This window comes from Carettochelys insculpta, chromosome 2 (assembly GCF_033958435.1).
Source record: "Carettochelys insculpta isolate YL-2023 chromosome 2, ASM3395843v1, whole genome shotgun sequence".
Taxonomy (NCBI): Eukaryota; Metazoa; Chordata; order Testudines; family Carettochelyidae; genus Carettochelys; species Carettochelys insculpta.
Genome location: NC_134138.1, coordinates 178351913 through 178377457, shown reverse-complemented (window position 1 = coordinate 178377457; position 25545 = coordinate 178351913). Strand labels below are relative to the sequence as shown.

Below are 25545 nucleotides of genomic sequence, written 5' to 3'. Positions count from 1 at the left end.
ACAAAGGAGAGAGTGTCTTCGATTGTCTGTCTGTGTTGAATAGCAGCAGCATGCCTGGGGAGAGAGCACAGCCTGCATTTGAAAAAGGTGCCAAGGAGGAAACTAGTCCATTGTCTGAGGAATATTCCCCAGCCTGGGGTGGCTGGAGAGGGAACCACCAGAAAAAGAACATTCCAGGTGTGACTCTGAATCCAGCCATGGGGGCTGGAACAGAGGGAATAGCTTTGGGATGGGCAGAGGTATCCCTGATAAGGACACTGGTCCTTGGTGCAAGAAAGGGTGCTTCTGCTTCTAGGGAAGTGAATCCTTTGTCTGAGACTGTGGGGGCTCACAATGGGGCCAAGATCCCAGAGTTGGATCTGAGTGCAGCTGAAGCCCAAATGGGAAGTGGGCCTATCTCTGTCTCTCTCAGGGAGGATGATGCTTGGTCTGATCCAGTTAGCATCATCAGGGAATCCCGGAGACCAGATGATTCTGGTACTTTTTCTTTGCCTGACGCTGGTGTTATTGGGAGGGGGTCAGAGGACTCTGTCTGACCAGAGTCATCCTCTAGCCAGGTCACAGGAAGAGCAGACTGGCAATGGAGTTATGCTGCTGGATGAAGATAAAGAAGCTGGTAGCAGAAGAGAGGGAAGTGATCCTAACCTTTTGTCTAGTGGTACCAGTTGTCTACCTGGAGGGGGATTATGTGGGAATCCGCCCGATGGGCCAGTAAAGGATAAACAGGGATTCCTGCATATGGATTCTGTGTCTGGGACTCACAAAGCAACTTTCAGAAAGCAACAGAGCAGCAGTTTGGTCTGCAAATTTCCAGACTGGCTGGGAGGGGGTGGTCTCCCTGAGGATCATCAATGGCTTAGCTCTTGTTAGAAGGGAGGTCACACCCAGAGAGATCAAATTTCCACCCCATGGGGCAAGGGGAAGATTAGAACTTGGTTTTGCAAAGGAAAGCCCTCTGTCATTTAGCCCCAAAATGCCAGATTCTCCAGGATGTTACACAAAGGTTGTGGTATACCAAAGAACAATGCAAATGCACAATTGCAGTGGGATTGTTCTTGTTACTCACACTGATTGCTGTACCCAATGGGCGCTGCTACCAAAAGCTGTAGAATTGTACCATGTACTGAATGCTTGGAAAGAGCCATGTAACATGAATTATATGTTGAAGGAGTTTGTAATTCTGAAATGTCACCGTTGTTTCTGTAACTAGTCTTGCAACCTCTCACATGAGAAGGAACATTACAAACCTATTGTGTGCCATAGAAGGGGAAACTGAGGCACACAACCATTTTGGTGATATGGCTAAATGCCAAGGGTGGAAAGCATTTGTACCTTCCTTTATTGGACTGTAATTGAATTCCAAACACTTGCTGGTGCTGAAGCAGCTGTAAGGGCTCTACCTGCCCAATTTGAGAACGTGGCTGATGGACCAGAGACCGAAACAGGGAGCCCAACCAACCTGAGGGAACTAAAGGGGCTGCATCACGTGAGAGGGGCCAATACCAAGCCCTAGCCGGATTATGACATGGAGGTGGTACACATCAAGGGGAGCACCGAGGGTACAGCCGATGCCCTATTGTGCAGGGAGGGCCCTGAACTTCCCTAGGTCACCGGCTGAGTGACCCCGCTCAGTTTGGTCTGGAAGGGAGGAGAGATGTGATGTAGTGGGGTGTACGTGAGTGGCTCACAGAGGGTGTGGGGCTCCTGCTGAGGGCAACCGAGGCGACCAAGTGACACCTCTGGGCTGCAGACAAAGGAGTGGGTGGAGCCTGGGGGGTTTGAATTAGAACTGGGAGCTGGAAAGCAGTGAGTCTGGGCTGGGAGAGAGACAAAGGAGGGGGCAAAGCCCCATCTCCAGGGGCCCCTCGGGTCCTCCTCTCCCCAGTGTGGATTGGACTGACTGTCCCTGCCAGCTGCACTGACTCTTCTGTATGATGCTATGTCCTGTCACCTAATAAACCTGCTGTTTTCCTGCTGAGAGTCACTCCTGCCTACAGAGCTTGGGGACCCCCGAACCCCATCACATCTTGCAAAAATCCATTTTGTTGGAAAATTTCCAACCAGTTCTACTCAATGTTGTGGCATCAAGTTTAATGTTGCCTCTGCTACTGGTTGAGTAGAGAGGAATGAGAGAGAAGGGGAAATCTTGAAAGAGAAAGGAAGGGAAGAGAACAGAGTGGTTGAGAAGTAGAGGAGAAAGTATGAAGGGCAGGTGTGGATTGAGGCTGAGATGCAAGAAGGGACAAGGAGCAAATAGCCAGTTAGCACAAGTCAAAAGAAAATCCAGTCAAAACCATAGAATATATCAGTGTCCATCAGTCCCAGTTTAAATGACTTTCACATCTGCTCTCATGACTTCAGTCTCTGTCTGCCTTCTCACAATTTCTTTCCCTGTGGCCATGCTCTGGGGCAGAGAGGAAATATTTTGCATTGATGCTAATCCCCTCAGGTGGATGGGGAGCTGTCTCACAGTTCTGGATGTTGAGGGAAGGTGTGTCCATGGCTGAATCCTTTTTTATCCCAGTCTCTACACCACCACTGCAGCGGGTCCCCCCTTAACTATCTTCTGTAGTTGCTCTACTGGCTTCAGTCTCATTGTATAAGCTAAATAAGAAGAGAATAATTTTTATTAGAAGCATGTATTTTAGACCTGCATTGTCTTAAACCTGAAGATAAGCATAAATTTATTTTTTAGAAAAATAATGAACCAACAGTTGATAAAACATTAGCGGGGAATAGAGTCTAGCATAACAATCCGTTCTGTTTCCTCTCTTTGGAGAACTATGTATTCAAGTTGTCCCTCTACTAATTGGGAAAAGATGTTAAAAGCCAATGGTATTCCCAGAAGATTCTAACCCCTGCAAGTAGATTGGAAAAATTGACTTAATGTAAACTTAAAGCTAATTTACAGTATAGGGTAAAGATCATAATGCAAAGCCCAAACTGTTAGTCGTCTAGCATATTGTTAGCGTGTTTTTTCAGTAAGAACAAAAGTGTCAACATAAATACACAGTTTTTATTTGATTATCAGATTTCAGTGCTGAATGAGTAGTTCAGCAATTGATTCTGAAACCAGTCCATAGAAAAAGATATATTCCTCTTTCAAAAATATGAATCTGTTTGTAGGGGCCAACTTCAGATGAATTCTAATTCTTTGCCCAACGCAAGTAGACAATCTATATGAACAGGGCTTTACATAAAAGTGTGGCTTTCTGCTGATGCACACCCATGGGAAAAAAATATCCAGTCTAAATTCAGTTAAATATCTCAGTAGGGAAAAGGGCAAGTGGTCTAACTGACAAAGAAACATGAAGGGACTTATAGACTAGAATTATATGCTTCTTTAACGAGAAATCCATTACACAGTGAGCATTAGGGATATATTATCTCATGCCTATGTAAGGGATTTGCATGCATTCCCTCCCATTAGAAATAATTGAAGTTACATATGCATCTCTCCCATGAATTAGAGGCAAGAAAGATTTAAAGGTTTGAGACGGAATGTCAATCAGTTGTGAAAGCCAAAGCATCTTTGTCCTGAGAAAAATCTGTTTTTCACAGTAATAAAGCAGCAAGCACTCTTAAAGGCAGGATAACATGGGCCTTGAATGCTGGTTAGCTCACTAGATACTAGGATACATGCAAACCCTGCTATATGTACATGGTATGTCACCATTGACCAGAATGTCGTCTCTTTAGAGAAACTTTGGTGCTCTGTGTCTATGCAGAACTGACTAGTCTACACACTGCAAATTAATTGGCAGCCAGTTAATTCAATGTAGTTAACATATTAGAAAAGTCTAGTCTGGATAAACTGCAATTTTTGTTCTGCTCATGTAGACAGGGGCCTTTTGAAAGCCCTTTCTCAAAATTAAAGGGGAAGAAGGGGCTTTTGATGTCTGAGGTTTCTTTCGAAAGGCCCCTGTCTACACGGAGTGACCATTTTGAGAGTGGCATTTTTGAAATGTGCACGGACTGCATTATGCGAATGAGGTGCTGCATATTCATGAAAGTGCCTCATTAGCATCTGCTGAAGTGGCTCATTGGCATCCCCCTTTAGAAAGGCTAGTGTAGCCACAGCCTTAATGTTCAACACCAAAGATGTGAAGATGGTCCTTGGCCTTTCTTGGTTAGGTGATTATCATGCTCCTCATTTATGTTGTGAATTGAAAAGCTTCCATAACTCTGAAAATAGTGAAGTCCCTAAACTTTTCAATATAATGTGTGATATATATACACTCCAGACGTGTGCTAGAAGGTCATTATAACACTGGGATTGTAAGAAAGAAAAATACAGGTCTTTAACCTGTTCAAAATAAACGCTTTTAGGCTACGTCTACACGTGAAGCTATTTCGATGAATAACGTCTACACGTCCTCCAGGGCCAGCAACATCGATGTTCAACTTCGACGTTGCGCGGCACCACATCGAAATAGGCGCTGCGAGGGAACGTCTACATGCCAAAGTAGCACACATCGAAATAAGGGTGCCAGGCACAGCTGCAGACAGGGTCACAGGGCAGACTCAACAGCAAGCCGCTCCCTTAAAGGGCCCCTCCCAGACACAGTTGCACTAAACAACACAAGATACACAGAGCTGACAACTGGTTGCAGACCGTGTGCCTGCAGCATGGATCCCCAGCTGCTGCAGCAGCAGCCAGAAGCCCTGGGCTAAGGGCTGCTGCCCACGGTGACCATAGAGCCCCGCAGGGGCTGGAGAGAGAGCATCTCTCAACCCCCCAGCTGATGGCCGCCATGGAGGACCCAGCAATTTCGACATTGCGGGACGCAGATCGTCTACACGGTCCCTACTTCGACGTTGAACGTCGAAGTAGGGCGCTATTCCGATCCCCTCATGAGGTTAGCGACTTCGACGTCTCGCCGCCTAACGTCGAAGTTAACTTCGAAATAGTGCCCGACGCTTGTAGCCACGACAGGTGCTATTTCGAAGTTAGTGCCGCTACTTCGAAGTAGCGTGCACGTGTAGACACAGCTTTATTTTCTTAGATTCAGAATATAACACATACTTAGATCCTTTGTGCTGCTGACAGATAAACAGTAAAGCTGCTAATTACCCTGCCCTCTAGACCCAAGATGCCTGGCCATATAACTTTCTTAGACGGTGCTAACCTGATATGTGGATGGCATCCGTAAAAAAGTATACTCTTCCAATTTGAATAATATAATGCTGCAGAAGCTGCTTACTTTTAAACTCCTATCTGACATGGAAACACTGTGTACTATCACTTAGGAAATATGCATGTGAGTGGAATGCTTCTCCTATGACAGGTGGCTATCGGTTATGGAAGAGAGACTTATATTTTAGGCTTTCTTTTTCTTTAAAAAGATAATTTTCCCCCTCTGGGAGTTAGTAATGATATGCAGAGTCTTTCACTGCTAGATCACCATGTCCAATTCTTCACATGCAACTTTACATATAATCTTTACACATAACTAACACATTAACTTCACAAATAGAATGAAGCCCATACTCAGAAACCACACATAGCTAGCAATATTTGTGGATGTATTTAAACTTGAGGTTTTTTGCTTTTTGTTTTTGTTTTAGGGAAACTTAAGTTTTTCTTGCGTGGAACCACATACAGTTCCTGTCTTTTTCAATGCTACAAGTTACCTGGAAGTGCTTGGTCGCCTAAATCAGGACCTGCTTTCAGTCAATTTTCGGTTTCGGACCTGGAATCCCAATGGACTTCTTCTCTTCAGCAGCTTTGCTGATGGATTGGGTAATGTGGAGATTGATTTGACTGAAGGCAAAGTGAGGGTCCACATCAATGTCACCCAGGTGAAGAAAAATCAAATAGACATCTCATCAGGTAAGCAGATTTTTCAGGGCTTGAGGTTTATTTTGTGTAACCAGACAACCATACTGAGTTCAAACTAGAAAGAGTTCTCATTTGGAAATAAGTTCCAAATGTAGAAACTTTTTTTTTATTTTAGATTAATCAAAAACTTTATTTCTTGCTTTAAGAGGTAGACAATGTGAAAATGGTGTATTCACTTTCTCTGATTGTGTGTTTAGTGTTGTTGGCCTCATTTAGGTTTGAATAGTTGTGCTAAGCAACCATTTATAATTAGATTAAAGGGCATTTCTCAAGCCGCAGATTATGGTTATGCTATATCTTTCCTTTCTATTTGCTATTAAGTTTTCTGTCTTTTTATCCTTTTTTCCAATATCAAAGTGGCATTTTTATTTCCTTCCAAATGGGAGACAGCATAGCCATGTCAAAGATCATTGTCACATCTGATCTGCCAGTATGGAGATGGGAAGCTGTCGTGCTCATTAAACCATGTACCTCCTCATTTACCCAAACACCTTCATTGGGTACATCTATACTGCATAAACTAAAGCATTTGAACTAATATGGTGATAGACACAATTTTTAACCTAGTGTGGATGAGGGTAGTCATGTTTTTAAAAAATATGGTTAACCTTCAGGTTCTATTTGAAACATGGGGAGCCAATGGTTAACCCTGACCAGCTAGTATACACTTAGGGTGCGTCTAAACTTGCATTCCTCTTTCAAGAGAGGTATGCAAATGAGGAAAATCAAAAATGTAAATAATATACATATTTGCATATATGGCACCTCATTTGTATATCCTTATTTCGAAAGACAAAAACCAGTGTTGATGCTGCAATTTCGAAAGTAAACCCCATCTTCGAAAGAATCCTTCTTCCCTTTATTTAATGGAAAGAAGGATTCTTTCAAAGATGAGGTTTACTTTTGAAATAGCAGCATCTACACTGGTTTTCTTCTTTCAAAAGAAGCTCTTTTGAATAAGAATATGCAAATGAGGTGTCAAATATGCAAATATGGACCTAATTTGCATTTTCCCTCCTTTGCATGCCTCTTTCGAATGAGGAATGCAAATGTGAACACACCGTCAAACATGGCTGTCTTTATCCATACTAATGGCTGTGATGTGAGAAATGTTGTTAGTTAAGCTATATCAGTCAACATATTTTCTCATGTGATCCATTTTCCCAGTAAAGATATGTCCAGCAATGTACCTGATCATTGTCTTGGAAATCTAGCACACCCAAAGTTGCTTTCAAACTCAAATGACCTGTATGTGAGTGCACTATATTTTCTAGCATGGAACCAGGCTAATGACAGATATTACATGCACCTATTCATTCACCAAGTTCTCCAGAGATGTAAATTTGAACTTTTGGGTGGGGAGGAGTGGGACATGTACCTTAATCTTCCCCAACATTTCTGTGCTATCAGTGTTAAGAGGTTAGCATGGTGGGTGAGAAGGAAGCAGCCATTTTTCATGACTAACCTATCTGAAGTTTCAATAAAATCAAGACACAGTGTGCTAGCTGAATATTCATGTGGCACACAATTGATAATTTAAAAAGGGAGCTCTGAGGAAATGTAAGAAAAAAAACCAAGAAGAATGTGGTGGTGTTTTAAAATGAAACTATTTCTCATGTGGATGAGTCAGAACAGTTGTGTTTTATTTAATATGTGGAAATGTTTTTTGTGAGTTCTTTTATTTCTTTTTAGCTCATAAGGCATAAAATAAAGCTGAGTAAAACTTTTGCTATGGATTGCAATTTTAGGGAAGTGTTTTACCTGTTTAGAGGTTGACCTGAATATAACAGTGGTAAGTGAAAAGAGTCAGCAGTGCTCTAAATTCAGGGCAGGGAACAGAGAGGTAACAATCTGGCTCATATGCTGGCAGCATTTAACAATAAGTACCACCTCACCCCTCTGCCTGCCTGTTCTGTCTGTTCCAAAATCTGGTTTAAAAACACGTTCTCCCTGATGACATAGGCGGTTGATGGAATACTTTTGCCTTGCATTTTGAATATTCAGCCATTTGCTGTGGAAGTAGATTTCATAAGATATTCAGTAAAATATTTAAAGTCCTTACAATTTCACTAAGCTGCCATTAAGTTTTGCCTGAAGCTTGACTTATGGTGAAGCTATATGAAACAGTAATTCACATTTTGTGAAATGACTCATATGAAAAAAAATTAAAAAAAAAAGTTTGCAGAAACCTCTGCCAAAACCAGCCACTGGATTTTACACAGATGTAAACTAACAGAAGGATACATGATTTCTTCCAATCTATCGGATGGTTTAATCAATAGTCCAGGAATCATATATAGCCATTCCAGGTTGACTGTGTTTATTATTTCAGTCCTTCTTTCAGTTGGTGCTATATATTATGGTAATGGATGCCTTAGGATGAAGAATAATAAGAATGCACTTGGTGGTACATTTTGGTCTTTTCCCACCTTTGCATTTGGATGGTCATCCTGTATGTCTTTTGATCCATATTAGTTGCTTATTGTTACTTGTGAATAGGTGTATTTGAATTATATGCACCTGAGCATGAAATATGACTTACTCCATGCAGGGTAAGGGTATAGGACTACACATTTTCCCAGAATGCTTTTCAATGGCTGTCTTGTGGAGTGGAATGTCCTTATTCATGACATGACTAATTTAATTTAGATTTCGGTTTAAATGTCCTTTTTTGCTGAACTCTTTGTATGAGCAATTAACAAGCTTTAAGTTTTACAAAATGTGCACCTCTTTGGACTCTCCTTATGGCAGGCGTGAGCAAACTTTTTATGTTGGGCCCCACTTTCTGTTTCTGCAATTAGCAGCCCCCACCCTCAACCTGTCTAATCCAAACTGGTGGAAATTGGAGTTACATTCATACAAAAAAGCCTTTTGGTGTGTGTAAGAAAATAAGCATGTACAATATAAAAAAATTTATTAATTGGTATACAAATGTGAATACACACACTAACACGATAACATATTTCAACATTCTTAATTAAATGAATGAACCTGAGACCCAGCAGCCAATTGTACTATGTCCCACTTAAGAAATTTCATGCCCCGTGAGGGGGTGTGCCCCCAATTTGCTCACCCCTGCTAGATGGGACCAGATGGCATGCGTACAAATCTTTATTATGGTTTTGTTACAAAAGCTCTTGGACCCTACAGTCCTATAGATTCAAGATATTTTCAAGTTTTTGCAGCCTAGATAGTCTGATTCATTTAAAAATCAGGTGTGAAATTGCATTCACTTGCATGCCTGCACAAAGAATTATAGAAAAAAAAAAGTAAGTGAATGTGTTCACATTCCAGCACATTGACCTGAGCACTCCAGGCACTCTGTCTGGTAGAAATAATCAGTGGTATCCTGCATGTCTCAGTCACTGTTATTTATACCTCTCATCCTGTTTAATTTGTACAATTCTAGCAGCTTCAAATATGGAGCTTCTCTGCTCAGAGATATCAGGGTCATTGCCACTTTTTCATTCTTTCGGCCAAATTTGCAGTCGTAGTCCTAAACTGCTGATTGTAGTTGTCCAGCAAAGAATTCCGTTTGTGTAAGGGAATGTCTACTGGCGTAAAGCTGACAGAGGAGGTTCTTGTGCTAGACACGCTCTGTCCTGTTATGTGGTGCTGCTAATTTCTGTTTTGTTTGTTTTCAACAAGCATAAGGTCATTTAAAGTCTTTTCAGTAGTGGCTTATGTTAGAGGAGCCCCTCGTATACATCTAATGTCCCCCAGGGCTTGCCAGTATTGTACTGGTGAGTCGTCGCTGGACATGAGGATTTGGATTAGGAGAATACTCCAGTTTACCAGTTTGGATTAGGAGAATACTCCAGTGTACCAGCAAAAAACTGATAGTTTTCCAATTAAATTCCCATCCTTCTAACTGATTGCTTGATACTTCAGGTTCTCTTGTAAAGTTACTGTGTACATGTTGTGTGATGCCTTGCAATAGCTGGTAAGAGTCAGACAATATATCATTTAAAGGCTTTGTCATTGTACAGAGTTCTCCTATTTACTTGGATTAAAAAAAGTCTTCGATTTATAGACAGGCAGCCCTTATTTTAAATATTTTGTAGTATTTTATGGAACATTTGGTAAGTCATTTGCATTTGTAGCATCCTCTATTGCACCTACAACTCTAATGCTACCTGTTAATGTCAGTGAGGTGAATGGTTTACAGATCATTGTAAAAGACAGGTATAAATGCAAAGTTTTGAGGCAATAGAATCACGTAATCACCAAGGAAAATCGATTGATGGTGGTAAGAAAAGTGAGCACAGCTGTTACTTTGAGGACTGTAAAGGAAGTTTATTGTTTGTCTAATGGCAATTCTGCTGCTCCTATTGTAATTTGATATAATGCTGCGGTGGTATATTCACCCAGAATACTGTATAGTAGTGAAGTCATTTAATTTAAGTCCTAACTACACAGCTAATCAATTGCCTTTACTTCTTCTCTAAGGTAATGAGGTACAATCCTGAACGTTCTTTCCTCATCTTAGAATGTATTTTCAATTAGCAGAGTGTGATTGCTCAAGAATTTACTGAAAGCAAATGCAGAAGTGGTTATGGGGAATTCATTTGTTTTGGTATTTTCAGAGCCCAGCAACAAATATTACATTTTGAGGGAGTTTTGCATATATTAAAATGTTGTGTATTTCTGATTCTTTTGGCCAGATTCCAACCTTTGGAGGTGTGTTAAACAGTTTTCCTTTCAGTTTTTGGAAAGGAAGCTACTTGAATGAAATGTTACTGAAAACCAATGCACTTTCCACACAGCTGGACAGCTATAATGAGTGAGATGGACTATGTCAGAACCTGTGAAGAGAGACTATTGCAAGGGATGGGATGGGGATTGGCAGGGAGAGTTTGTTCAGAGTGAACACTGTGATCTTCAGCTGCAATCGTGAATGACAAAATAAGCACAAGGAAGCAACAGCACTGACTATATTTCTAGGTATTCAAATTTTCCTAAATGGAGAAGTGGCAAGCATGGGACAAAAAGGCTTGGAAAATATGGAAAGAGGCATGGCTGCTTCTTATTAGGAAGTCATGAGTTAAACTGAGGTTAATTTCAAATCCTCCTTTTGATGTTAATTTCTGATGCTTCAAAGTTTGATTTCTAGTAATAAAATTGATACTAAATATAAACTATGAATTTACCAAAGGTCTTTCCACAGGGTACCCCTTAGGCTCTGTGCAGGAACCTAACATTCTAACACTGGCTCTATAATGTTCCACTCAGTTCCAATCCTAAGAGGCTCACACATCACTCTGATCCCTCTGGGCTTGTCAATTAGCTGAAAAAAAGGGATTTAACACAAAGGAATTGTCCCAAAGATTAATTGAGGCTCTCTTCTTTCAGAACGCACTTGCCAGGCTCTGGCTTACTGAATTAATTAAAAGGGAATATATGAGCCCAAAGAATCACAGTTTAATATAAGAATGAGACTGTCTAACATTGAAGTTTTCAATAAGGTTTGGTACCCAAACATAACAGATGGCTAGTTTAATGGCAAACAAATCAAGAAACTCATGCCAAAGTTTAGAAGTTTATTAACTAAGATACATGTGATGGCATTTGTTAACTCCAGAGGCCCCCACCCTCACCCCCAGAGGCCTCATGGTAGTACCACACCTTGCCCCAGAAAAGAGCAGGAAGCGTGGGTCCTCCAAGCAGCTGCTTGGGATATAGACAATCAAAAAAGGACTGCAGGGTGCAGCCAATCCAAGCCCAGCAGGCACATATAAAAAAGAGGCGGAGAGCCAAGGTAAATTCAGTTTATTAGTGGGAACTGGGGAACAAGACGTGCTCCTGGCTGTCCATGAGAGCTGGAAGGCTGAATGGGGCAGTTGGTGACAGGCACTGGGGGATCAGGAATGTGCTCTGGATTGGCTGCTGGGACTGAGATGAGCAATCTGCTGGCATAGGCTGAGGGAGAAGGGAGACACTTCTGGCTGACTGCTGAGAATGAATAAGAAAAGGCCACGGAGTAAGTGGGCCAGGAAAACATATTTAGTTGTGGACATAGTATGGGGTTGCTGCTTATGTGTTGGGGCCCAGAAAAAGCAGAGGAAAAACAATGTGTGCACATGCAGGCATTCAGCCATGGGTTCCTTGTGAGAGGTGGGTGCCACTGCATTTCAATGCATAAAGGAAAAAAAACAGGGTTATAATGCAGTTTAAATAGAAAATAAAAAAAGTATGCAAAACAAACTTAATCAAAACCTAGCAACGTCCCTTTTTAAGATTGGATAACACTTAGTGGGGAGGAAAGAGTTCACTTAGTTGCTCAGTTCAGAGATGTGGAAAAAGCAGTTACTTTTCCTGCTTTTTCCAGACAGCATTAAAGGAGAGAAGAGATAGGGATCATGAACGTGGAGGAATACGTGGCTTGTGGTGATGATCTCAGATAGGGCATGTCATGAATGAATGGTTGTGAAGAGTTGATCTTTAGAATATCTCTGTGAGAGGAAGCCAGGTGAGCCAATAGGAAAAAGGGAAATTCCCTTGAAATTGGAACTGTTGCAGGTCTTTGAGTTCTGTGACTGGAGCGGAGAGAGACCAAAAATGCTGATGAATCCAGTAAATATCCTGGACACATCATAATCAAAGCATGGGCACGTGAGTAGAAAGTAAATGTTTAGTTAGACACAATCAGGTTATTTTTTTATTTTGGACTTGATGCAGAATTTCTCAGGCTCATTGAGATATTTTTCCCGTGTATTCTGTAACTTCTAAACTGAATCCCAGGGAAGTTATTCTCTGTGCTCTAATATTGATAATCTTTTTAGTCGCTTTAATTACATCTAGCAACTAAGTAATCTTATTTACTTTCCTGGCATTTTCCATCTTTTGTTCTGTGAATAAATTCCTTTTTTGAGGCAGTGTTTCGGATTCTGTGTCCTAGAGAAGGGTCCATGTGAATGCCTGCCTAAAACACGGTCAGCTCTCAGATTACAGCCTTTTGTTTTCAAGCTATCTCCTAAGGACAGAGTGAAGTGTGGGGGTTACCCCACAGGAAGATATGTAAGTGTGTCTTCCTGGGTTTTAGGGCCGGGCTTTTCTCACTTGGTGGTAGCAGCAAGGTATTTTTAAGGTTTTTCTGTGGGCCCCCAGTTTCTGCCCTCTAGTTCATTTTTCAGTCTCTCTCAGGTGAGGCAAAGCAGGATGAGCTGCCCCTTTTGTTGTACTGGTACCATGTGGTACTATTCATCTCAGGATCAGATTATGCAGGAGGCTGAGTAAAATATAGGATTAAAAGGTAAATTGGAAAGGAACACATAAAGGAAGGGGAAACAAAACAAAGGATTTCACATGGTCCTGGCTGGCATCTCCAAAAATGTGGTAGTAATTGTTAAGCTGTCTGGAGTGGCTCAAACTTGTGGGTACAGGATAGATATTTAAGAAGCATAACAGAAATTGGCTGTGAATTTTACACTTACGTGTCATTAAGCAAATAACAAGTGTAAACTCCTCAAGTACCATAACGGCCTAACAGACAGAGTCCCTATCAGGCATGCTTGCCTTTGTGATGGTCCTTCACATGATAAATGACAACGATATTCAGATTACTCCTGGTCACAAGGAACCATCATTTATCCTGTGTCAATTGCACTTTAGGTCTCATACCAAAGACGATACTTGTCGCCAATCCTATAATAAACTATACAAAGATTGATTAATTGAGAAAAATAAATGAGTTATTTATGAGGTAAGTACAGGTAAACATGCACATAGATGCTTTACAGCTGGAAGGTCCAGCGGGTGAAAACTGCTGCTGTAATATGCAAATTGACTGTGTTCTTTAGGTTTAACCAAGACTAAACAGGTAGGGATTTCTTGCTTAGGCTTAGAAAACTTGCCTTCCCAAAGTCCAAGCAGCATAGAAATAATTTCTTCTTATTTAGGGATTTTTATTTACTTCCAGCACAGAATTCAAGATGTTAGGACATATGCATGTTCCCATCTCTTCTAGTGGACACACAAAATGGAAACACAATTAAAAGCCTTTATCTTGAATGTTTCATACTGAATTATTTGATTTCAATGGGACGCCTTTGCAGGCAGGACCTAGCACCTTCTGTAGGAAGCCAGCATTTTACATTTACTAATGTTTGTTTACTGTGTGTTGATGTACACAATTACAGAGGATTATAGTGCATATATTTATTATCATTTGATAATATGGGATAGATAAGTAAGCTTCATTCATGTAGCTTACTACAGGAATTTAATCAAGTCTAAACGCTAAACACATTTTTGTAAGCACAGCATTTATTTTAATGAGCCAAACGGGCTGTAGCTTTGAGGGCTAGAATCCATGGGTTCAACAGGCATGTGGTTCGCTAGTATAACAGCAATGACTAGCTGTCCCTGTAGGTGTGCTGAGGTCTCAACTTCATGATGAGTTCCTGACCTTTTGGGATCCCCGGGTAAAGAACAAAATCCTTGCCGTGGAGCAGAAGGTAGCTCACACAGCCTTCCCCCTTCTCTGGAAATTCTTCCTGTTCATTCAGAAATCTTCTTTTGAGGCCCTTAAAAAGGGTGATGAATGGAATAGTCCATCATCTCATTATTCTGTGCACAACCTTGCTTTCTGACAAGCCAGCTATGATTTTTCATGGTTCCATCCTTTTTGTTTCACAGATATGGTTTTGCACAGTCCCTGAGTTATATCTGCAGAGTCTTTTTGTTTAACACAGTCTGTTTTTGGTTTTGTTTTTTACTATTGTTATGGACAATCTCCCTCCCCTCAAGTAAAGACCATCAACTGTTCTTTCAGCCAATAAAAATATCAGGTGAAAAAAAGTATTTTCATTTGTAGCATGACTTTTTCATTTTTCTCATTACTGTTAATAATTGATTATCAATAGTTTGGGATTTATGCTTAATCCATTAATGACTCAGTGGCTGCTGGTTTATCTGTCTATTGAAGTGGTGGATAAAGCTCAGGTAACATGAATCTGGAATGGATTAGTGATAGATACAGATCAGGTAACACTAATCCAAATTATTTGTAGAGGAGAGGGTATTGACCAACAATTTATTGAACTCTATCTTTTATTTCCACCCTCACTCAGAAAAGGGATATTGATTTGGTCTATACAACAATTTACACCATCTTGCTCAATGCTAGCAAGACATTCTGAGTTACTTTAGGGATTTTTTTTCTGGAATTACATTTGAATCCTTCTAATCCACAAATACGCTGACTGTCAGAGGTTCACAAAGCATGCAATAAAAAGAGTTTGGGTGAATAGATTGTAGCTCATGGCAAACTTCATCTGACTGACTTTACATCATATTTCATTGCACAAAGACACAATGCTATTGCTGAAGAGACTGCACTATCCTTAATAATATTTAACTTCCTGCTGGTTATATGTATTTTTCATGAATTTACCAGTGTGAAATAAGTAAAAGGAATGGAGTGAAGGAGGCCATGATAGTCCACCGCTTTAGGCCAGATTATGTGACTTGACAGCCTGCTCAGACAGCTTTCTCTTGGTCCACTGGGCTTTTAGTTTTTATCCCCAAAACATTCAAATAATGCAGTGGGTAATACACAAAAAAGGTTAATAAAAACATACTTCCAGTAAGGATTGTTGAGCTAAGAGAAGAGAAAGAGGAAAGCTCCCAATATCAAAGCCAGAAGCAGCTGTGATGCAAATTTAGTGAACCTGATTCTGCTCTTTTCTGCACCAAAGTAAATCAGGAGCTAAGCTCATTTAGTCAACAGAGTTACTCCAGTAGAAAACCAGGATAAGTAGGAGGTAAATCTGTCTCAGTGAGAAAGAACTATACACATGACAGAGTGACAGTGAGTAGCCTACTGAACATGCTAATGTTAATTGTCTAAAGCTCATCTATTTATCTAGCCAAATGACATTTGCTATGTGGAGATAACTATAATTAATGCGTTCACTATCAGATAGCTGTCACCTCACCATACACATTAGCAACAGGAACAATTCTGAAGGCTAAACTGTCCGTAGATTTACTTTTTCTCCTGATTTTTAAAAGGCTTTCCATATCTTTTCAGCCAAACTTTGTTTTTGGTTGCTTTGGGTAAATTCTGCATAACTTCCTGTAGTCACTAGTGTCAGTCTCAGATAGACATGAAAGCAGCATTTGGTCCTTTGGAAGATGAAAAGAGAAATGGTCCCCCTTTCCTCTTGTCCTTCCTAAGTCTCTTCCATTGAGATTTCTAGATGACTTTTTTACGGCCAACAATCTTGTTTAAGTTAAGTTATAGTTCAGGAGGGTATCAAAGCTTTGGTATACTTTGCTCAACCAACCCACATATCTATCTCACCACCATAGTGTGGGGTGGAGACTCTCACTAATGACTGCAAATCCCAGTACAGGGAAGCAATGCCAGAACACTAAACTGCTGCCCTGTAAGAGCTTACCTCTGTCCCTTGATGACAAACTACATGCCCATGGCTCAGTGAGCAAAATAACTTCCTTTCCTACAGAGGAAAGGCCAAGTTTTCATGGTGGCTGACTCTGAAATAATCCCCTGATTTATCGCATGTTTACCTTCTCACTTTATGGCTTCTCACAGACAGCTTTGACCTTTCCTGTTCAAACACCCTCAATTCAATCTAAATACAACAGGCTTTATGAAGAGCTCCTGGGTTTTTAACACAGTCTACAGCATAAATCCCTGCAAAGGGATATTGTCCCTTTGGCTCTTAATGTCTTAACAGAAAAGTTTCCACTATACTTAAAAATCTTCCACCATTAAATTTAATTCCTCTGCCTGGAGCATCTTTCTCCCTTCCCCAGCTCCCAATTTGTTAACATCTCATTCAGAATACAAGCTTTGGCTCAGGGCTGTCTCTCTGGTTTGGCCCATCAACCGTGAACATATTAAAACTGGGGACATGAGTATCTTTTTGTCATCTTTATCTGTATTAGATAAATCTGCCTTCTTCCCATGGGATCTTTCTGGGAAGATTTCCATCCTTCTTTTTGTCCCTGCTGAATCTCAAGTTGTCAGAGTTGCAGTTCATTTATATTTTAGACTCCGGGTTAAGATAAAGTCCTTGAGGTAATAAAGTGTTGTGGTGTGACAGGTCTGAAACACTACGAGTCCAGCTGCAGTACCTTGTGGCATTTCACTTCGGAATCTCAAGAAACATTTGTGTTTTCACTGTTAAATAAAAATTCAAATGGAAAAATATGTGAAAAAGGGGACAGAAACACTTCTCCATTTGGATTAGCAATCCATATGATCCTTTCAATATTATTGGCTCTGGGGTAAACAAGATAGTTACATTTTTCTTCATGTTATCTGAAATATTTAGTTATAACACTACAATTAGTATTAATTCGTACCATCTCCTCATTGGGTTAACCATTATAGGAATGAAGAGATCTTGTCCACAAAGGGTATTACCATTTTTAAAGGGGGAGGAAGGAAATGAAGAGGGTGAGCATGCAGACTCATTTCCTTCCCAGTTATCTGGGGTGATTCAAAAGTAGCAAACAAAATAAAATCTTGTATATTTAAATTCCCATTATAAAAATAAAAAGAAGGAAAAGTGCAACTAACTGACCATAATTCATTAACTTTATTCTTTCATATTGCTCTCACCTAAGATTTTGCATCATAATACAGCCAGAACTGGGAGGGATGTGGGTTTTTCACTATTTTTTTTCTGTTTAGAAAATTGATGAAGTTGGCTTGAGTTTTAGTAAATTCTATTCAATGGATTGATGATTGGTTTTCACTGTTGGGATGCCTATCTGGTAGAGTGATTGCATTTTATAAATGAGGTGAATGTAGAACTACTGAAAAAAGTGGCTTTTATTAGTAGCCATTATTGTTACTAAAACTCTCCAGTACCAGCATTGAACCTAGTCTCATACTTGGGATGACTCAGAATCAGGAAGTCAACACTCTTCTTGACCTGCTGTGTGACTTAGAGTAAGTCACTTCACCTCTCTGTTTCTGTCTCTCCATCAATAGCATCAAGACAAGACATTGTGAGTTTCAGTGGTGAAAGCCTAGTGTATGCCAGGTATTGTAACTAATGTTCAAGCCAGGATTTCCTGATGAAGTTTTTAATTAGGAAGAAAAAAGGAGACTATTAAGTTATATGGGAATTTTAGCTTCACAGCTGTCCATTAAAATGCATGAAGGTGATGTGGATAAAACTGAGGACAAATCTTTTAAAATATACCCTTATCACCCATGATTTTTTATTAAATACATTTGATGGGCAGCATGGTCATCATAGGTTACTTTCCTTGCCATAGATGTCATCTTCAAATGATTTCCTAGCTTCCTGTATTCTCAATTAGTTCCCAGTATATCTCCAATAAAGTCGATGAGAATTTTGCCAATGACATCACTGGGAGGAAAATGAGAGCCTGAGTTCTGAAGGGTAGACAGCTGTAGAGTCCTCCTACATTTATCACATGAGGCTTCCTTCCTTCTCTGCATTTTGTTATTATGTATATTTGTGTCCAGGGACAGCTCTCTTGAGATTTTACTTGGCAAGCTGCAGGAGACTTATTTAAAACTAGAATTGTCCACTGGGAAAAGAGGGTCTGATGAAAAAGTGTTTAAAAAGGACATGTCAGAATCTGATAGTAGTTGGCTCCTCTATCTTCAGAAACTGTAATAGACTTTTCACCACCAATATTATTGCTTTGTGATTAAAGTAGCTATAAAGAAAGTAGTACAGTAAACCCTTGAGATATGCTCAACCAAGTTGGGTGTGTCATGGGTTAATGTGACTGCTGCCTCAACAGGAGCAGGAAACCGCTCCTTTGTGCGGCAGCCACGTGTCAGGCTGCTGCCCCTGACAGAAGCAGGGAAACCTCTCCTGTCAGGGGCAGCAGCCTGATGCAGCCTGACTCTTGCTGTGTGGTTGTGTCATTTATTTTGGTATCCTTTCTCCTAGAAGGTCCTTCAACTCTGCATTTCTGATTTTTAAAACTGAAAACATAACATAAACAACTAGTTCATGGCAAGGCTTCCCTAGCATTTACCTGCTTCAATGTTAAGGTTACTTATTCTACTGATTTTTCACATGATTTTTCTTTTTCTGACAGTGTTAGTTCAGGATGACTCCTGTGCCACTGTGTAAATTTCTTTAGCTATTAGGGACGTTAAAAATATGGATGGAATGTGAAATGTGCTAGATCTTCAATTCATCGTTGGTTTGCAGACACAGAAGCAAAATTCACTGTGTTGTAGCAGTTTAGTGCTTTATCTGGAGTCATAGGGAAGAAGATGTAAGCTTCCTATATTGAATGTAGGACCAGCCCATGCAGTGGATTTTTACTTCTCTGCTAACCTGCAGGAGCATAATTAGCTAAAATCATGGGTCCTGTCAACTCAGGACATAGTTACTCAATTAATAAATTGATCGTAATACACTGCCCTGTTAGCTACCTTGGTTCTCATGGGAGACTTTAATTATCCAGACATTTGTTGGGAGACCAATACAGCAGCACACAGACAACCTAGGAAATTTTTAGAGAATGTTGGGGATTACTTCCTGGTACAAGTGCTGATTGAACTGACCAGGGGCTGTGCACAACTTGACTTGTTGCTCACAAACAGGGAAGAACTAGTAAGAGAAATAGAAGTGTGTGGCAACCTGGGCTGCAGTGATAACGATATGGTAGATTTCAGGATTCTTACAAAAGGAAGAAAGGTGAGCAGTAATATACAGACCCTTGATTTCAAAAGAGCAGACTTCGACTCCCTGAGGGTACTGAGGGGCAGGAACCCCTGGGAAATGAAGATGAAGGGGAAAGGAATTCAGGAGAACTGGTAATATTTTAAAGAAGTCTTGCTGAAGGCACAGGAACAAACAATCCCGCTGCATAGTAAGAAATGCAAATATGGTAGGCAACCAGCTTGGCTGCATGGGGAAATCCTTGGTCAGCTTAAACTCAAAAAGGATGTGTATAAAAAGTGGAAATTTGGACAGATGACAAAGGAGAAGTATAAATATATGGCTGGAAAATGCCAGGCAGTAATCAGGACAGCAAAGGCACAATTGGAACTGCAGCTGGCAAGGGATATGAAGGGTAGCAAGAAAGGGTTTCTACAGGCATGTTAACAATAAGAGGGTTATCAGAGAAGGTGTGGGGCTGTTACTGGGTGAGAGAGGTAACCTAGAGACAGATGATGTAAGAAAAGCTGAAGTACTCAATGTTTGGTTTTTTTTGCCTCAGTCTTCACAGACAAGGACAGTTCTGACAGTATGGCGCTAGACAATACAATATGGCAAGGTGGAGAAGGAATGAGTTCAGAGCTACTTAGAAAAACTAGATGTACACAAATCCATGGGTCTGGATTTAGTGCACCCAAGGGTACCGAGGGAATTGACAGACATCATTGCCAAGCCTTTGGCCATTATCTTTGAAGACTCTTGGAGATCGGGAGAGATTCCGGGTGGTTGGAAAAAGGCAAATGTAGTGCCCATCTTTAAAAAAGGAAGGAAAGACAATCTAAGGAACTACAGACTGGTCAGTCTTACCTCAGTAACTGGGATGGAAAGGAGCCTCACGGAATTCATTTTGGAGAACTTGGAAGAGGGTAAAGTGATCAAAATTAGTCAACATGGATTCACCAAGGGCAAATCCTGCCTGACCAATCTGATTAGCTTCTGTGGTGAGGTAACAGGCTCTGTGGACATGGGGAAGTCAGTGGATGTACTATAACTTGACTTCAGTAAAGCTTTTGATACAGTCTCCCATAATATTCTTGCCCATAAATTAAGGAAGTATGGATTGGATGCATGGACTATAAGATGTATAGAAAGCCAGCCTGACTGTTGGGGCCCAGCGGGTAGTGGTCAATGGCTCAATATTTGGCTGGCGATCACTTTCAAGTGGAGTGCCTCAAGGCTTAGTTTTGGGGCCGGTGTTGTTCAACATCTTTATTAATGATCTGAATGAGGGACTGGATTGCATCCTCAGCAAGTTTGCGGATGATACCAAGCTAGGGCAAAGAGATAGATATGTTGGAGGCAAGAGATAGGATCCAGAGTGACCTGAATGAATTGGAGGATTGGGCCAAAAAAAAATCTGATGCGGTTCAACAGGACAAGTGTAGAGTCCTGCACCTGGGATGGAAGAATTTCAAGCATTGTTATAGGCTGTGGACTGATTGGCTAAGCAGCAGTACAGCGGAAAGGGAACTAGGGATTATGGTAGAAGAACATCTGGATGTGAGTAAACAATGTGTCCTTGTAGCCAAGAAGGCTGATGTCATATTGGGGTACATTAGGAGGAATATTTTGAGCAGATCTAGAGAAGTTGTTGTTCTCATCTATTTGGTACTGGTGAGATCACAACTGGAGTATTGTGTCCAGTTTTCCCCCCTCCCCCCACCCCAGTATAAAAAGGATGTGGATGTGCTGGAGCAGGTTCAGCAGAGGGCAATGAAAATGATTAAGGGGCTGGAGTGCATGACCTATGAGGAGAGACTGAGGGATTTGGTCTTATTTAGTGTGCAGAAGAGGAGGGTGGTGAATCACTGGAATGTATTGCCTGGATGGGTGGTGAAATCTAGAAGTTTTTAAGTCCTGGCTTGACAACAGGTAAATAAAAAACATAAGGAGAACTAGGAGAAGGTAGACATCTGCAGAGAAAATAATACTACAGGGAATCTATTTGGGAACAATTCTTTTTATATCAGAAGTTAAAGAAAGCTGCTAGGGTAGAGGCTGTTCTTGTTTTGATTTTGACAATTAGGAAGGAACTGGTTGAGAATTTGGAAGTGGGAGGCAGCTTGGGTGACTGATAATGAAATGATAGAGTTCATGATTCTAAGAAACGGTAGGAGAGAAAACAGCAAAATAAATTAAATTGATTTTAGGAAGTCAGACTTTAGCAACCTTGGGGACTTGATATTTAAGATCCCATGGGAACTAAATCTAAGAGGAAAAACAAGGGAAGGTAGTTGGCAGTTTTTCAAAGAGACATTATTAACTGTGTAAGAGCAAATTGTCCCACTGCACAGCAAAGATAGGAGGCAAGGCAAGAGACCACCTGGGTTAATCAGGAGATCTTAAATTTTCTAAAAAAAAATGAAAAAAAAGAGTCCCACAGAAAACTTTTGATTTTTTGATAGAACAACAAGCCTCCTGGATAAGGGGGAAGTGGTAGATGCAGTATACCTAGACTTTAATAAAGCTTTTATACAGCCTCACATGACTGCATTAATAAAAAAAACTAGGGAAATAAACTAGAGAAATGCAATCTAGAAATGTGTACTATAAGGTGGGTGCATAACTAAGTTGATAACTATTCCCAAAGATTAATTATCAATGGTTCACATTCAGGCTGGAAATGCATAACAAATGGGGTTCCATGGGGATCAGTTATGGAACAACAACAGTATAGAGAGCATGCTTATGGAGTTTGCTGATAATATTGAATGGGGAGGGATTGCAAGTGCTGTGGAGAATGATCTGGACAAACTGGAGAAATAGTCTGAGGTAATTACAATGAAATTCAAGAGGACAAATGCAAAGTGCTCCAGGTAGGAAGGAAAAAAGAGTTTCACATTCACAAAATGGGAAGCGAGTGTCTAGTAAGGAGTACTGCAGAGAGGGATCCAGGGAAATAGTGGACCATAAGCTAAATGAAAATTAACAGTTTGGCACTGTTGCATGCACGCATGCGTGCACACACACACACGCACACAATTTGGATGCATTACCAGGACATAAGCAAGACACAAGAAGTAATTCCTCCACTCTACTTTGTGTTGATTAGACCTCAGGAGGGGTATTTTATCCAGTTCTTAGTGCTGTATTTCAGGAAAGATGTGGACAAATGGAAAAAGTCCAGAAAAGAGCAACAAAATGATTAACAGCCTAGAAAGCTTGACCTATGAGGAAAGATTGTAAGAATTGTTCAGTATGGAAAAGAAAAGACTGAGAGGAGACATTATAATAGCTTGCAAGTACCTCAAAGCTTGCTACCAGGAGAAGGGAGCAAAATTATTCTCTTTAACCTCTGTTTACAGGACAAGAAGCAAAAGGTTTAAATTGCAGCAACGGAGCTTTAGGTAGGACATTAGGATATCAGGGGTGGTGAAGGACTGGGATAAATTGCCTAGGAGGGTGGTGGAATCTCCATCACTGGAAATTTTTAATAGGTGCTAAGACAAACGTCTGTCAGGATAATCTATAGGTCATGTGGTCCTGGTATGAATGCAGGGGACTGGACTTGATGACTTTTTGAGGTTTCTTACTGCCCTATGGTTCTGTGATGACACACTTCCACCATGCACCTGTCACAATTACCTCCCTCATTTTACAAATACTCTGAAGAATGTGAGAGATACCTGAGTTATTTTTACGAATATTGTATAACTTCTGTTTGCTTAGTTCTGGCTCAGCAGGTCTGAAGAAAGGCAGCCAGTATACATCATTAATTTGGTTGCTGGTGTTTACTAGTCAATACAATGAGCCAAATGTAAGAGATCTATCTCCAGCCACCCTGGGAGAATGGATAATGTATCTTGACTGAATTCAAGAGTCCTAGGGCAGAAACAAAATGGATAAAATTAAGACTGCCCTGAGACAAAGAGGGCAGAATCAGTGTCTGCAAGGAAGGCGATTGTAATGTGTTCCCTAGTAGCAGAGGATTACTTTTTGTTTTGTTTGAAGACATTGTCCCATGTTATTGCATTTACCTACTCGGTGCTTCTTTTGTAAGACACAGCTGACTTCCTGGACTCTCCCTGCCCCCTCCAGGATTCCCACAACTGAGGCTGCTGATGGGGCCCCGTGTCCCAACTGGTTCCCCATTGCAGAACTGCTGGGGACCCCTGCTTCCTCAGCTGGGTCCCCGGGGCTGGGGCTGCCAGTAGGTCTCTGTGCCCCAGCTGGTGCCAAGACCCTGTGCTGCAGGGTTCCCGTGGCCTCAGCTGGTCCCTGGAGCTGCAATAAGACTCCACACCCCAGCCAGCTCCCAGCCCAGGTGCTGCCAGGGTTTCCCCAGCTAGCTCCCAGTGGTGGTGATCCCATGACTGGGGCTGCAGAATGTACCATCACAAATAATCCCTGTACCTACTGTTTAACAGTTCCCAGAGGGAAATCTCTGGTAGGCACCACGCCTGGCTGACCCTGATAAAGAAACATACTTGGTGAACAGACATATGGTGCCCCAGTATAGAAGTGGGGTGAATGGTAGGATCTAAGAAGACTGTAGGCAATGTGTCTATTACTTGAGAGGGGAGCATATAGAAGATGGGGAAGGAGAGAGGTCAATGGTACAGCTAGCCCTGATCTGCAGTTACAGAAACCATTTAACATTATTTTCAAAAACAGTGTGCACATGCCAAACAATACAACATAATATACTGCATAAAAATGCAAAGGGCTGAAGTTATCATTTAATAAATAAATGCCAAAGCTAGCTGGGGCCATTTCTCTGAAAAGGAGGAGAAAAGGGCTTTTCCCTTACAGTATGGGGTTTATATGCAAAATCAAGACAGAAGTACCACTCCCAGTTCAAAAGTCCATGAAGTTTCCTTTTGATTTGTGCAGAATTTTGCCATTTCAAGCTTTTAATCCTATTTGTTATTGATATTTGAGTGCTCTACTGTATCAATAACTGATTGCATCAATGAAAATGAATAAAAGCTGTACCAATATCAAATGGGATTATCTTGTTACTGAGAAGACCTAATTGTGAATATGAAACATTAATTTATGTGCTAGGAACTGATTCTCCATGTCTTCCCTTTCATTATTATTCAGGAACCTGGCAAATAGATTACTATCTGTGACAGGTTTCTGGCAGCTTCCTGTGATTTGAGAGTGTTTTTAGAAGGCAGAGAGTCATCTTTTCCTTTCATTATATATAAAAATATCAGGCATCCATACATATTTTATGTTGCATAAAACTTAAATAGTAGGGGTGAGATTCTGCTGTCAGTTATGCCAGTGTACATTCAGAGAAACTCTATCAACAGCTGAATTTATATCAGTGTAACAGAGAAGAGTTCCTATTGCTAAGGATGAAAATCAGCTTTTGTGCAATCAATACAGCTCCTATTTAAACTAATTTGGCTTGATTATTTTAGAAGTTAGTGTAGCCATGTAGATTTTTGGTGTGTCCTTTGTCATTGTATATTGAAATTACTTGTAATAGAGTTAAAAGTAAACTTTTTATGCAAAGCCTGTTGAAATGGTGTGATCTGTGTATTGTCGTATATCTACTCACAAGTATAGTTTGCAGAAGTTGTTACTTTTTGGTATTAAACAGACCCAGGGCAAATAGAAAATGTTTCCTATCTGTGTGTTGCTGGCTGTGCCTTCACTTTGGACGGCAAAAGATGATGTATCCCTTCAGGCGTCTTTGCGTGTTGCTTGTTTCCATTTTATAATGCTGCTGAAGCAGCAGCATATCAGCACTGAGTGAAATAAAGCAGCCAAGCTCTTTGGATGAAGGGTGAAATTTGTTGTCTTTGGAAAGTTTCCTCATTAACTTTATGCATTTGTTAGAGTCTAAATTGTCTTGTTGTGAAACATCATTACATTAAATACATTAAAATACATTTTATTCTTGATTTAGTCCAAAATGGAGCACAGTATCTGGTCCAAGAGGTGAGTGTAACTGGACTACTTGGTAATAGTATCTTCTGTTTCATTAAATTTAACATCTGAATAGGGGGGACAAAACACCACAGCACCCCAATATTGTAGCATTTAATTTCAGAAACG

At 40.6% G+C, this 25545-nt stretch overlaps 1 protein-coding gene across 1 annotated transcript in view; it reads left to right on the top strand.

Moving 5' to 3' along the window:
• Nucleotides 1–25545, top strand: part of CNTNAP2 (contactin associated protein 2) — a 1212102-nt gene that overhangs the window by 342137 nt on the left and 844420 nt on the right. Inside the window, exon 8 of the mRNA XM_074985481.1 lies at nucleotides 5569–5833. Coding sequence (XP_074841582.1) covers nucleotides 5569–5833 — 265 coding nt within the window. The remainder of the gene's footprint in view (nucleotides 1–5568; nucleotides 5834–25545) is intronic.